Below are 16,007 nucleotides of genomic sequence, written 5' to 3'. Positions count from 1 at the left end.
ACAACAAGACATACCTAAAAATAACAATGTAGTTCAGCAAGAAAATACAGATGGGGCTGAAGGTGGAATACCAATATTGCCACTAAGAGATCAAACAAGCCTACAACCAGATAGCGGCATAATTCATATGAAAGCACATAAACCATTTACAACAGCTGACCTTGAAAGTCTGAAAAGACAAATGCCTTCCTGGTTTTCAGAACCGATGAGATACTTAAAAGAATTTAAAAGAGAAATTAGGCTTTATGATCCAGATTTCCAGGACACTGAAATTCTTCTCTCAGAATTATTTTCAAAAAGGGAAAAACAACAATTCATTGATGAAACAAGAAAAAATCCAAATTTAACATCATGGCCAGAGGAAGAAACAGACTTAGAGTTATCTAATAATGAAAATCTATGTTACCTAAGAAAGGCCAGAGAATATTTATTAAAGGCAATGAAAAGTTTTTCAAAAAGACCAAATACTTGGAGAAAATTTGAGAGATTGAGACAGGAAAGTGGGGAACATCCATCAAAGTTCCTCGATAGAGTGATTGAAGTAGCAGAGGATGTTCTTGGATTTGAAAATTTAACTGAACAAAATCTCCAACACATAAGGGGACAATTTGTGAAAGGCAGTAACACACCTATTAGATCATATTTTAAACTTCAATGCCCAGATTGGGAAACACTAAGTCTGGAAGATTTAAGAAAAACTGCAACTTACATATTTTCAGGTCATAAAGAAATGCTAGAGGAAAAGGATGAAATAATAAAAGACCTTAAAGCCAAACTCAAGGAGGCAAATAGCTCAAGTAAATATAAAGAAATTGAAGAAATAAAATATCTAGCCACTCTGCAATCATACAAACCCACAAGAAATTACACTCAAAGCAATCAAAGGAGAAATTTACCCAGATGTTTCCTTTGTGGAAAAATGGGTCACATGGTTGGAGACTGTTATTTAAAGGCACAATTATTCGAAGCTAATAACAAACAGAGGTCTTGGAAAAGCAACGTAAAGTATAGCAGCAATAATACACAAACAAATGCAAAATGTTGTGATTGTAATTGCAAGAAATCATTGCAAGCACCAAATTTAGAAACCATGGAGAGATACATCCAACAAGGAGCGAAACCACATTATTCTCAAGTAGTCCTTTCACAATAAATATTACCTTAAATGTGACCTCTGCATTGTGCCAAATATGAGCTCTTGGAATTATAGCATCCAAGCATCTTCTGATGCATTTTTTCTGAGAACAATGGGATTAGGCTATCAAGAGAAAACTGTAGAAGAAAAGGAAGAGGAAATAAACAAGTGGAAATTGAATTTTATTAACATTAAGTATTTATTATCATCATCACAATCATCCCCAATGTAATTATAAATCTATATACATTCACAAATGTACCTGTAATTTTTAACTGTCACCCCAGAACCATGACTAGGGCAAGGTGACCAGAATTTTACCCCAGGCCATCAACATGGTGGGTCCCACTTCCTCCTCACATTGATCTTCCAGCCTGACAGCAATAAGTCCTTACACTAAAGCCACTTTCCCCAAATTAAAGTTGCCAGTTTTCTCTGCCCTCTACTTTGCTCAAAGCTTAGGGAGTCAGGGGGTTGGTTGTCATTTGGGAGCTGGAGTCAGACTATCTAATAATAATAATATTTAGTATTTAATAAGCACCCACTATGTGCCAGAAACTGAGCTACGTACTTTACATTGATTTTCTCATTGGATTCTCATCCTGGGATATAAGTACTATGATTATCCCCATTTTATGGTTGAGGAAATTGAGGCAAACAAACTTTATTTGCCCAAGGTTACACATTTAGTAAATTTCTGAGGCAGGACTTGAACTCGGGTCTTCCTGACTCCTGGTCTGGCTTTCTATCCATTGTGTCAAGGTAGGTTTTGTCCCTCTCCCAGGAAAATATACTCAATTGCTAGGAACTATTCTCTGTTTCTCTACCTGTTGATTAAAAACTTCTTGCTATGGCTCTATCACGCCTTATGATTATATATCTTACAGTCCAAAAGAAAGCAAAGGAAAAACTTAAACACACACACACACACAAAAATAAGTTCATGGAGGAAGTATGAAGACCATGGAGACAAAGGAATATATTTGTGAGTGAAAGAGAGAAGGAAGATGTTCTCTAATCTTCATATTGGTTCTGCATTTCTGGAAAATGTTGAAGCTTTTATTTTAATATTTAATTTTTTATTATAGACTTGATACAAGCATAAACATTTCAATATATGAAGAACTAAGGAGATTATCCAGAGGAGTGCAGTTTTTTGTTTCATTTTATTTTATTTTTCCCCAATTACATGTAAAATAGTTCCCAACCTTTCTAAAAAAATTTTGAGTCTTGAATTCTCTATCTCCTTTCTATTCCTCTCCACTATCCCAACTGAGATAGTAAGCAATCAGTATAGGTTTTATATGTGCAAGCATGTAAAATGCTTTTCCTTATTATTCCTTTTGTGGAAAGAAACAAACCAAAAACATACTAAGAAAGTGAAAAAAGTTTGGTCTGGATTCAGACTCTATTAGTTCTGTTAGTTCTGTTTCTAGAAGCCAATGGCTTTTTTTATCATGAATCTTTTGAGGTTGATTCAGATCATTATATTGTTAGAATAAGAAAGTTATTCATAGTTGTTCATCTTACAATATTGCTGTCAGAGTACACAGAATACAATGTACTCCTGGTTCTGCTTACTTCTTTCTGCATCAATTCATATTAAGTCTTCTGAGGTTTTTCTGAGTTCCTCTTGTAAGTTCATAGAACTATCAAAGAAACAAATATATAAAAAAAGTTATCAATTAAAAAGAAAAGCTCACAAACCATACACACACAGAGGAGGTTAAGAACTCTTAAATATAATAGAAACAGAAAACTTCTCTTATAAGTTCTATAGTCCAACAAACCAAACTAAAAAGTTGGCCATCTCAGAGAATGCCTTTCAAAGCTATGACCAGAAGGAGTATTCACATCAAACAAGGGACAACAATGATCAGAAACAGTAAAACAGAAACCGATTACACAAAATTGAAAAGTTTTTTCACCAGCAAAATGAATGCAAGTAGAATGAAAACAATAAATTACAGAAAATTTTGCATAGCAAATTTCTTAGTGAAATTTTTTTTTCCTTCATGTTGGTTCTTTGTGAATATATGCTTTTCCCTCTATAAGACAAGAAGTTGCTCATTAGAGATGAGATTTTAAAATTTTATTTAACAAGCCACATTTCATATGTTATAAAAATCAGTATGACAGAAATCTTGCTTTCTTTAATTAATTCATTTAAAACAGGGGTTCTTAACCAGTGATCAGTAAATTTCTGTCTTTGTCTGTAAGTGTGCACACACACATATAATTGTATGTTGTGTTACATACAATTTAGATTATATATTATAAATTATATAATTGTATTATATATAGTATATCTATATATACAATTGTATATACACATAAATACAATTTATGTGACATATTATGCAATTATGTGTATATATCCACAGTTTTATATGCACATACAAAATTGTATTTCAATATGATTTGTTCCCTTTGTGATCCCATGAGTTCTCCTTTATGCACTTATAAACATTATTCTGTCAAAGAGATCTAGGATGCAAAAGAAGTTCAAGAAACTCTGCTGTAGACAATAACCTATAATGGTATTCTGCTGTGTACCAGATCCATTCCAAGCTCCCCTACCTAGCTTGCACAGACCTCCCCAGTTGGCTTTTACCCTCTCACTACCACTTACATGAGTTTTCATGTGTCTCCAAAATGAACTCTCTGGTCCTATCAGGCTGGTCTCCCCACATGTTTCCCCATTTGAAGTAAATAGGCACATCAGATTTTTCTTTCCTTTTTTTTCTTTTTCTTCTCTTTGTATTTTACTTACTCTAGTATAAAATAGTCTCATCACTGAAATTTATGTCTATCCTTTCTATGTGTTCCAGTAAGTTACACCCTTCCTTTGATGCCTTTAGACAAATTATTTATTTATGCTTTTTTTCAAGAAGGCTGACCAGGGAAGCTAGATGACTCAGTGGGTACAGAGCCAAGCCTGGAGTTGGAAGGATGCGGGTTCAAATATGATCTCAGACACTTCCTAGCTGTGTGACCCTGGATCACTTAACCCCCATCGCCTAGCCCTTATCACTCTTCTGCCTTAGAACCAATACTTACTATTGATTCTAAGGCAGAAAGTTAGGAATTTTAAAAAGTTGACACTCATCTCCTCCATTTTTAATATTTCAAAGGAAGAAAATCTCATTTGACTGTCCATATAAGAAAAATGAATTCACAGTTTCTTAAAGGAGATGAAAAAATATCAAGGCTTATATTCAGGTATTTTCACTTTCCAAACTCTTCAAAGGAAAATCTTGGAAATTTAGTGTTGTTAGGAACCCCAAGTCAACTAATCCAGTCTCCCTTTCAAGGCAAAAATCCCCTCTATGAGTCCCCTGATAAGCAACCACTCCACCTCTGGTGGCATATCTCAATTAACAAGAAGCTTAATCCCTAAAGAGTCAGCCTTTTCCATCTTTGGACACTTCTCTTTCTTAGAAAGTTACTTTTTCATACTGAACTGAAATTGTACTGCTTTTGAAAGTGGTTACACATGGAGTAACATATGGTGTGTTAATTTGGATGGTTCTGTTCTCCTTGTATTATTCCCAGAAGGGTGACTACAGCTGCACAAAATCAGTTTGGGCGCCTGTGGCATACAAGTCCTGTCTTCTTGCATCCTGCAATCCATGAATATGCAGAGAAGCTGACAGCCCTTCTTCCTGAGCCACTTAAGGTAAAATGCTCCAATTCCAAAGTGATGACAATCTCAATATCCCAATCCCAGAAGGTTGCATCACTGCAAATGGAAATGAGACTAGGTAGAAGAGTTCCTAGAATACAGAGGAGAAGCAGCATGGTATAGCAGAAAGAACATAGACTTCAAGTGAGGACCTGAATTCAAATTCAGTCTCTGATAACATTCTCTGGATGACTTTGGGCAAGTCACTTAAACCCCTTTAGCCTCAGTATCCTCAACTGTAAAATGAGAATATTAAACTAGAAGACTTCTGAGGTACCTTCTACCTCTGGGATCTTTAATTGAAAGAAAGGAAGATTATTTAGCAGAAATAAGAGAAAATAATTTATGAATGATTGGTGAAATGTGTAGAAAAGAGATGTTAAAGTTGATGAGCTTTTATTTGTCTATGTATTTAAGCTGTTTCCCTTCTTCAAGTCTTACTTTACTAGAGCTTTCCTTTAATAATACTTTACAAAAGTATATGTTACCTGCAGGTTAAATGCTTCTACAATTCCTTTTGCATGGTGATACTTTTCTTGGTGATTGGCCTCACCAAAATAATTTGCATTTCTCCTTTGACAAGAGCTATAACTAGGTTTATCACACAATACCAAAATATCCAGGCATATTATCTCAAAATTCATTTATCTGGATATGTTCCCTAAAGGCAATCAAGGATACAAATTGGCTAGATTTTTATTAAATTGTAGCACTTCTCTTGTGCTTACAATGTATGGAACAGTGCCTTGCACATACTGTGTCCTTGAATAAATGCTTGTTTAATGTAGTGGAATGGAATGGAAAAGAAAATCTACATTCCACTCACTATTTAGGAACAATAACATTTCAAAACCTCAACCCAAGGTTCCACCAATATTTCACCCTATTACTAAGAACTCTACAGATGTAACCTTCAATAAGAAAAACAGTACTTGATTAAAACATGATGTAATTTAATAGCAAGGAAGTCAATCAAGAAGAACACCCAAAAGGAAGCCTGTCTCTTGAAGGGCACAGTTGTGTGGCACTGACAGAATCAGATATAGATGCCTGGCAAGGATAAAGACTCACTTCTTAAAAGACTTTTTCCATGTGAAGAATACTGGCAACTCTGTCTCCATAAGCATCTCCTGCAGAATCAGGGAACTATTATGGTATTGCATAGATATGACTTTAGTATTTATAGTTATATGTAGCATACCATATTTTATTTTTAATTATATTTTTATTTTATATATTTTATTATTTGTTATATTTTTAAATTATATATTTTTTAAAAGATGAAGATCTTGTTTTTAGATGTTCAGGATTAACTCTTTGTTTTCCTGATTTTAGATCTCCAAGATTGCTTATTGCCTTTGAGTTCCAAAGAAAAGTTGGATTGAAGATTAAGATAAAGATACACACAGAAGATTAGGGATATAGTGAGTGGGGAAAGAGTGAGAATAAGTGCTTCATCAGAAAGAGCCAAGGTCATTCAAACAAAGATACATGCCAACATTAAATCAATTCCTCGTGGCTTTGAAACTCTACCCACTGAATTCTCTCCTTAGGGCTAGCCCTTACACTATCCTCTTTAATATAGTTTTATTTGTTTCATTAAATATTTCCAAAGTACATTTTTAATTGCATAACATTCACTTCATTAAATTATGAGTTCCAAATTCTCCCCTTCCCCTATTCCTTGAGAAACCAACCAATAGGATATTGACTATACACACAAAGTATAACCAATGATATCTTAATTGATTAATCCAATGGCCTTTTTTCTGATCCTCATTCCCCTTGACCTCTCTGTAGCCTTTGAAACTGTCTATCCCTCTCTCCTCCTTGATACATCCTTCTCTTTAGGTTTTCAAGACACCACTCTCTCCTGGTTTTCCTCCTACCTTTCTGCCTGCTCCTTTTGAGTCTCCCTTACTTGATCTCCATCCACGTCATTTCCACTAAGGGTGCTGTCTCTGGCCCTCTTCTCTTTTCCTTATGTACTGGTTCCCTTGGTGATACCATCAGCTCCCATGGATTTAATTATCAACTTTGCTGATGATTCTCAGATCTAATTATCTATGCCTAAAGTCTCTACTGACTCCCAAACTCAAATCTTCAACTGCCTTTCAGACATCTCTGTTCTGATCAAGACATTCCATCTCTGGACTCTGGACATTTTCTTTGGCTGTCCCCCATGACTGGAATACTCTCCCCCCTCTTCTCTACCTCTTCTCTTTCCTTGCTTGCTTCAAGTCCCAGCTAAAATCACACTTTCTTACAGGAAATTCCTCCTAATGATAGTGCCTTCCCTCTATAGATTATCTCCAAATTATCCTTTTTGGTATTAGTGTTCAGTCATTTCAGTAGGATTCAACTCTTTGTGACCCATTTGGGATTTTCTTAGCAAAGATACTAGAACAGTTTGCCATTTCCTTCTTCAGGCCATTTTACAGATAATGAGACTGAGGCAAACAGAGTTAAGTGGTTTACCCAGTGTTACACAGCTAGGAAGTGTCTGAGGCCAGATTCCAGTTCAGGAAAATGAGTCTTTCTCACTCCAAGCCTGGCATTCTATCCACTGCACCACCTAGCCATCTAAATCATCCTGCATGTAGCTTATTTGTACATAGCTGTTTGTAGGTTTTCTCCCCTTATAAGTCTGAGCTTCTCAAAGACAAGGACTCTTTGCCTTTCTTTGCATCCTCAGTGATTAGCAGTGCCCAGCACATGAGGGGGTGATTAATAAATGTTTTTGACTGAGTGACTGGCCATGGATATTCAGCAAAGGTTTTTTAGAAAAATGGGGATTAATTAATTAATTTACAAGGCTGTTATTTAACTAATTAATGAACTTACAATGCTGTTATAATGGCCAAATATTTTAATATGCATAGAGTGGTTCATTAATTTATCCAGATAGTCACATAAATCTGTGATTTCATTAATGAAAGTATTCTCTCAAAAGCTACATATTACAAGCCACATATGCCTACCTATGCATGGCATGGTATTACCAAATATGTGTTAATATTGTCTAAGCCGAGCCCTCTTTAGAGATCATCTTTAATGATCTTCAACAAATTAATGTTTTTAAATTAAATAAATGACCCTGTCTTACTTTTTCCTCTAGGTTGTTTACTTTACAAACAGTGGCTCAGAAGCCAATGATTTGGCTATGATGATGGCACGAAGCCATTCTCAGAATGTTGACATCATTTCTTTCAGGTAATCAAATCTCAGGGAATTCAATTTTAAAGATAGTAACTTTAGGGGGCAACAAGCAGCACAGTGGATAGAGTACTAGACCTGGAGTCGGGACAACCTGGGTTCAATTCTGGCCCCAGATATTTCCTAGCTATGTGCCCTCAGCGAGTCATGTAACTCCACAGCCCCTGACACTCCTCTGTCTTAAAATTAATATTAAATGGGCATCAAAGTGGAATGAAAACCAGGCCTGGGTTTGATCCTGGGTTTAAATCTAGCCTCAGACACTTCCTAGCTGTGTGATCCTGGGCAATTCACTTAACTCCAACTGCCTAACTCTTACCTCTTTTCTGGCTTGTTGATGGAAGGTAAGCATTTAAAAAATAATAAATAATATTTATTAATTAATATTAAATAATATATAATAATTAACAATAAATTAAATATTAAATTAAAATAATTAATATTTGAAAATATTAATGAAGAATAAAAAGCATTTAAAATAATCAACATTAATTAGCATTAAGACAGAAGGTCTTATCATTGCTCTGAGCATTTCATTTACAATATTTGTACTTGACTATAGCATGTAATACAATCCAGGCTGCCAGATAGTGAATAACTCCATATCCTTCAGTGAAATGGATTTCATTTACATAGATGCTTCCCCCAATGTTGCCAATTGTAATTCTTCCACACCTAAGTAAATGATCTTCATTGGTTGCTGTAGCCATCATCCATTCCTCCATTCTCTGGTGATGGCTCTGAGTTTAGCTAGGCTTATCCTCAGAGGCCTCTCCAACCCAGTGAGAGCTTATTTTCCACTAGCATAATCATGGAGAACCAAGAATCATTTCTACTTCATCATGAGGCAAGGAAACAGAACTTTCACAAAGGAAATAATTCCACAGACCTACAACATGCTCATAGGCCAACACTAGCACTAGATTCCTTTTCTATGGCATACTAACAGAATTTTGTAGAAGAAAAAAAAGAATCGTTTATGAACTAGGTTTTGTTATTATAATATCAGCAGAAACGAGAAAGAAATTGTCCCATTTTCTTGGTTGCCCCCCAATAAATTTCTCCCTAAATGACCCCGTAGGAGTCCCTTCCAGTTCTAATTCTATGATCCCATGATTAAATGGTAACTAACCTTCCCTTCATTATAGTATATGCAATAATATATTTTTAAAATCAAGATATGCTTGTAGTAACTACACATAATATTACCTGAACTGAAGGGTAATATTTCCTATCAATGAAAAAGAACACTAAATTTAATGTAAGTCACATTTTTATAAATAGATGATAATTTCTGAATCCAAACTATGACCTCTTTTTCAAGGTATGACATTTGGGGGATGATACATTTGTTCAAATGATACTAGTCTTGCCCAGAACATGTTTGGAATAACTCATTGCGATTTGCATTCAGAACCTAGGAATACCTTCTATTAAGTCTCAAGGATGGCAAATAATTCTTACAGGGTGGCCTTGAGAATGATCAAAAGCCATTTGGAATCAAATCTCCTTAATGAGTTGTTGGTTTTGGGCTGCAAGATCTTTATTGTAGTGAGAAGAGGATGGGTAAGCTTCTTGAGAGTAGACAGAAAAATGGGGGGGGGGATATTTCAGAGGCCCCTTTCTTCCTATCAGAAGGATTTTGCTTCTGGGTGACCACAAGGACTAGGGGCAGGGGGATTCTCCAGTATTTCTTGGAAAAGATCAACTCCATTTTGTCCTTTACTCTCTATATGTTCTGTGTGAATCAGTTCCTAGTTTTGGTGGTGAATTCACTGTTCTTGATCTGGGTGAAGGCATCCTTTAAAAAACAAAACAAAACATTTTAATGTGTTTTTATTTAAGTATTTTATCACAAGCAACTTTGTTATTAAACCCACCAGAATTCATTCTCTAACCAAACTAGATATCTAGACAACATATACAGTGTGTTTAGAAAAGCATACATTTACCTAATGGCAATGGGATAGGGGAAAAATGCATGCAAAACACTTTTAAGTTTAAATATGTATTATTAACAATTTTTTCTAAGTCTAATCCACAAAACAATATCAAGACCTAATTTGTAGTGGATTTCTGAGGTGTGAGTGCCAATAGATTTGGTCCCAATACATCACTAGTAGTCGTCAAGTTGGATAAATACAATTTTCAAACAAAAATGTGTGATTTTCTAGTCTGGAAATGACTCTGTGATTTATGAAGTGTCTTTCAGGGAAATTTTAGCAATGGCAAATCATTGAAATAATTCCAGTACTTTTTAAGGGAATATTTTGAATACTCACTTAAATATACATAGTCTGGTTGGAATTTTTACTTTTTTTTAACTCATGCCAATTATTTTATTCCCATATTTGGTATGTCAGGATAGTTCATTCTTAAGGAGTCCCTTGGGGGAGCAGAATATAAACCAGAGATTACTAAATTATAAGAGTTGTATTTTTATGAAAGCCTGTATAAATATAAATCCAGCTCTTATCTGCCACTTTAGAAAAGAGTATCAAAACATTCCTTGTGGGAAACACCAAAGAGGATGTATTTGAATCCCAGTGGTCTACTTAATCCATCCCCTGCCCTTTAACCCCTGAGATTGTAGAATTCATGCTCCAAGGGCTGAGCAGACTATTTTCTATACCCTCATACCATATGCATAGTTAAACAATTTACATGAAGTTTGAAGAGGAAGCCATCTCTTCTACACACACTCCAGCATCTGAATCAAATTAAGGATAAAAGTTCACTTCAGGGAAGCCAGTGCAAACCACAGACATAAAGTTTTTGAACAATGAAAATGGAATTCCACTAGAGAAAAAAATGAGTAAAGAAAAGAAAATAGCACGTACAATAAAGAAATGCTATGGAATAAGAGATACCAAAAAGTATCTAATGTTAGTAATTCAACATCAAAGAGAATCACAAAGGGGAAAAAATGGATTTGACACAAGGATTACAAGAATGGCTAGAAGAAATCAAGGAAGAAGTGGAAAATGAAAATATAATTGAAACAAGAACTCTGGTGGAAAAAATTGGAAGAAAGAATCAATAAATTCTAAGGAAGAGCAGACAAAACTTTAATGAAGTAATAAAAACTGAAGGAATAGAATAGAATAGACTAGAATAATCAGAATTTACTTTATCATAAAGTAAAATGTAATAAAGGAATCATTAGAAACTAGCTTGCCCAATTATATACCAATAAAACTTATTATTCAAGTGAAATAAGTGTATATTTACAAAAATGCATCATAACCAAAGAAACCAAAAAAGAACTATTTTAATCCATATTAAACTAATCAAAATCAAATCAAATAAGCTATCAATCAACTTCCAAAGGAAAAATCATATTATAAGGTGAATTCACAAGTGAATTCTACAAAGCATTTGAAGAACAACTACTTCCAATATTACAAAAGTTGTTTTTTGTAAAAAAAAAAATAAGTAAAGAAAAGATCCTATGATACTCCTTTTATAGGACAAATATTGTCTAGAAACCTAGAAAGATTTTACCATAGTTTTTTTATAGGACAAATATAGTCCTGAGACCTAAACTAGAGAGATTCAAATCAGAGAAAGAAAACTATAAGCCCATACAACTATTTAATATTAATGCAAAAAATGTTAAATAAAATATAAGCAAAGATTGAAAGTTAGATATTGAATTCACTTTATATCTTAGAAGAAAATTAAGCTATACATAACTAAGATACTCATTTTCAGAGGCAATGCCCTTTTTCTATCCTACTGTGCATATGGATTTGCTTTATTTGATGTCTAAGTTCAGAATAATGAATTTTGAAATAGCAAATAGGCTACAACATATTAAAAAATATCATACACAGTGAATTAAGTTGAATTTATACTAGGAATGCGTGACTGATTAAATATAAGAAAAATTATTTTACAATAAGGTAACACAGTAATAAAAGCAATAAAAATCATGTCTACGTCTATAGATGCAGAAAAATCTTTCAATAAAGTGCATTACTTTGTGATTTAAAAAATATTAAACATTTTCAAATGGTTTATTATTTATTAATTTCTTAATAATTGAGTCAGCTAACTTAGGTAGCACTGGACCTAAAGGCAAACAGACCAAAGTTCAAATCCTGCCTGAGACATGCAGTAGCTGTGTGACCTTGGGCAAGTCATTTAAGTTATTTGTCTTATTTTCCTCATTTGGACAATGTGGATAATGATGGCTCCTACTTCCTAGGGTTGATGTCAGGATCAAATAAGATAATCATTATAAAGTCTTTAGTACATTGCTTAACACATAGTAAGAGCTGCATAAAGCTTTGCAGTTATTATTAAGGGAAGTACTATCTATCTAAATCCATCTAATGTTACCCAGAATGGAAAAATGCTAGCCATTTTTCAAATAAAGTAAGGGGTAAGTTAGGGTTGACCACTGTCATTACTGTTCTTTGATATAGTTCTAGAGATACTTGCTATATCAATAAGAAAAGGAAAAAAATGAAAGTAACCATAAGCAAGGGAAACAGAGTTATCACTTTTTCAAATTATATAGTGACTTACTTAGAGAATTCCAGAATTAAGAATTGACTGAAATAATAAATAAACTTAAGCAATATAGCAGGATATAAAATTTAACCCACGAGTCATCAGACTTTCTGATTATTTCCAACAAACTGTGTCAAAAAGTGATAGAAAGAAAAATCACAGTCAAAAACATCCAGAAGAAGCAAGAAAGATTTGGGAATTCATCTACTAAGACAAATGGAGAATTATTACAACATATTTTATAGAAATAATAGACACAAATAATAGAACTACTAATTATTCATGGTTTAGCATATAATCAAAATTGCACTACCTACATTAAATTGCTTATTTAATAAAAATAATAAGAAAACATATATGGAGTAATAAAATACCTAGAATTTCTACACAACTAATAGAAAATGGTAGAAGGAAATGGACCTAACAATACCAGATCTCAAACTATATGTCAAAGCACTAACAACCAAAACTGGTTAAGAAATAGAAAAGTTGATCAGCAGAATATCTTAGGTATATAAGGTCCAAAAGCAAACAAACATAGTAGAATTGTGTTCAGTTAACTCAAGGGCAGGCACTAACCATATCACTACAAATACAGCTCGGAAAATTGGGAAACAATCTGCCAGAAATTAGGTTTCGAGTAGTATCTCATACGACATACCAAAATTAATTTTAAATGGATGCAGAACTTATATATTAAAAATCATATCATGAACAAAAGGAAAGGAAGAGATACTTTCCACAACTATAGATATAGGAATGGGTTTTGACCAAACAAGGGACAGAGAGAATCACAGTATATAAAGTGAGAGCATTTCACTTACATAAATTGAAAAGCTTTTGCCCAAATAAAATTACTGTAATTAGAAGGAAAATAGGAAAACATTTTCAGCTAACTTCACTGATAAAGATCTGATATTCAAAATATAAAGAATTTATTAAATACATAAGGGTCAGATCTTTTCCCCAATTAATGACCAAATTTTAATGACCAAAGGATATAGTTAGTTTTCAAAAGAACAAATGCATGATCAGTGACACATGTAAAACCCAATGGAATTGCATGTGGGCTATCTACCATAGGGGGGTGGGAGGAGGGGGGAGAAAGAACATGAATCATGTAACTATGGGAAGATATTCTGAGTTGATTAATTAAATATTTTTTTAAAAAAAGAACAAATGCAAGCCATCAAAAACCACAAGAGAAAAATCATCCTAATTATTAATAAAAGAAATAACTCAAAGACTCTACCTTACACCCATCCAAATACACAGTTTTTTAAAATGGTATTTGCTAGACTGAGATGAGAATTATACTAACACATTATTGGTAGATATTTTGTTTTGTCCAACTATTCTGTTAAGAAATTTGGAACTATACCCAAAAGTTACTAAAATGAACATGACTCAGAGATACTATCACTAAGATTACATGCAAAGATATCAAAGAAAGAGGGAAAGGATCTAAATGTAGGAGTCTGTCTATGTGTGTGTGTGCTTTTTGTTGTTAGCAAGAACTGTAAACAGAAAAAAGTCCTCATCAATAGGAAAATGGCTGTAAAAATGATGGTATATGAATATAATGGAATGTTATTGAACCATTGAAACAACAAGAAGGACAAATTCTGAAAGTCTTTAGAAGACTTTTATGAAATGATGCAAAGTAAACATAAACAAAAACCAATTGCTATGATGACTAACTATAAATAATTAAGTATTTTGACCAATGAAATCAATAACCACTGCTCCACAAGATTAATATTTCCTATTTCTTGACAAAGAGATGCCAGACTAGGGGTCTGGAATGAGAATGTTTTCAGATTGGCAGTTTACAGATGTTTTGTCTGATATATTTATTTGTTGTAAGAGAGGGTATTGATTTGGTGGAGAGGAAAGACAGTAAAAATGATGCTAAAAAAACAGGAAAAGAGTGTTAGTGAAATATTTATATAATTCATAGAAGAGAACGAAATTTAAGACACAGATAACCAAGGGAGTATTGGAATTACCACACTGTATTTATTGTATTTTACAACAAAAAATAAGCTAATATGTTGCTGAAATACATGAGTTCACATACCATATTTTTCTCTTTGTTATAAATGAAAATTAAGTTGATATTTAATAAGTTCATATTTTTTAAAAAATCATTGTGAATATCCTATTCTTTGGGACCTTGATTTCCTTGCTATCAAAGCTACATAGTCCATGAGACACATGATCAAACTGAAGTTACCATTTCCCTAATTTTTCTTCCTGGCAGGGAGCTTATCATGGAGCCAGTCCTTCCACCCTGGGCTTGACAAGTGTAGGAGCATTCAAGCCAAGAACTACCACTGGATCAAATTGCCAAACAGTGAGGTTTTATTTCCTTGAACCTTTTCTCTAGAGGCTGATGGGTAACAAGAATGAACAATCCCCATTTTCTTAGTATAATGTTCAGCATTTAGACCAATGCCTTGCGCCCTGTGGGTTCTTATTTCTGCTTAACTGAATTGAAGAGCATTTGGAGAAATGTTTCTTAGAATGATTTTTTGGAGCCTGAGTAATAATTAACAGTGGGTTTGTGATTTGTTTTGTTCATTTTGTTTTTTGTTTTTTAAAGAAAATCAGGTAGGCTGGAAATGAATGCCTTGAAATTAGTTCTCAGAGAACCGGAGCTGAATCCTCTTAAATTTCCAGAGTCATCATTCTCACCTTCTGTCCTAATTTCCTGTGCCAGGGCTCTTCACTGCCAGAAGCACACATCTAATTATCCCTCTCATTCTGTCAAACGCCCTTCTCCATAGAACTCTTGGGCGAGTTGTCTCTAGGCTGAACATTAAAATCAGTTTCCTTTGCAAAGTGCCCAAATTTCAGATTTCTAAGAAAAATACTCTCTTCAGAGAATTAGGCTTTCTTCTGCAGTTAGGGCATGGGTGGGCAAAATCTCCATATCAAACAAAGAAATATTCTTCCCATTATTGGTATCAGATGCCCTAAAAGTTGGCTATCTTCCTGAAAAGTGATTTACTAACCTCCTCCTTTTGTCATTGTTAGACTATGTGTCCAGATGTTTTCCGTGGCCCCTGGGGAGGAAGCCAATGTCGAGATTCCCTGGTGCAAACAATTAGGAAATGCAGCTGCGCTCCAGGTTAGATGGATGAAGGTGGGGCCAGGAGAGAAAGAGAAATCCGACCGGAAGGTGCAGAGTAGAAACTGAAGGGAAGATTCACTTGTCAGGGTAAAATTGAATGGAAAAATTGATACGGAGACAAAGCTGAGATGGACTTTTCATTAGGGGTCAAATAATTTAATGTGGAAAGGCAGCATGGCAGAGCCCATGAAGGGCTAGTCTTGGAATCAGAAATACCTAAGCTTGAATCCTGCCTCTGACACTGACAAGTCGTTTCAATTCTTAGTGACCCTAAGAAATTCTCCAAGTCTTGATGTTGCACACTGCTTGCAGATCCC

General features: G+C 34.2%; 1 protein-coding gene across 1 annotated transcript in view; it reads left to right on the top strand.

Annotated features, from left to right (window-relative positions):
• The window catches only part of AGXT2 (alanine--glyoxylate aminotransferase 2), a 52,836-nt gene that overhangs the window by 11,672 nt on the left and 25,157 nt on the right, over positions 1–16,007 (top strand). Inside the window, 4 exon segments of the mRNA XM_056824543.1 lie at positions 4,691–4,814; positions 7,939–8,034; positions 14,818–14,910; positions 15,594–15,702. Coding sequence (XP_056680521.1) covers positions 4,691–4,814; positions 7,939–8,034; positions 14,818–14,910; positions 15,594–15,702 — 422 coding nt within the window.

The sequence above is a fragment of the Monodelphis domestica genome, chromosome 3, assembly GCF_027887165.1.
Source record: "Monodelphis domestica isolate mMonDom1 chromosome 3, mMonDom1.pri, whole genome shotgun sequence".
In the NCBI taxonomy this organism is placed as follows: Eukaryota; Metazoa; Chordata; class Mammalia; order Didelphimorphia; family Didelphidae; genus Monodelphis; species Monodelphis domestica.
This window is presented reverse-complemented; position numbering and strand designations above follow the sequence as displayed.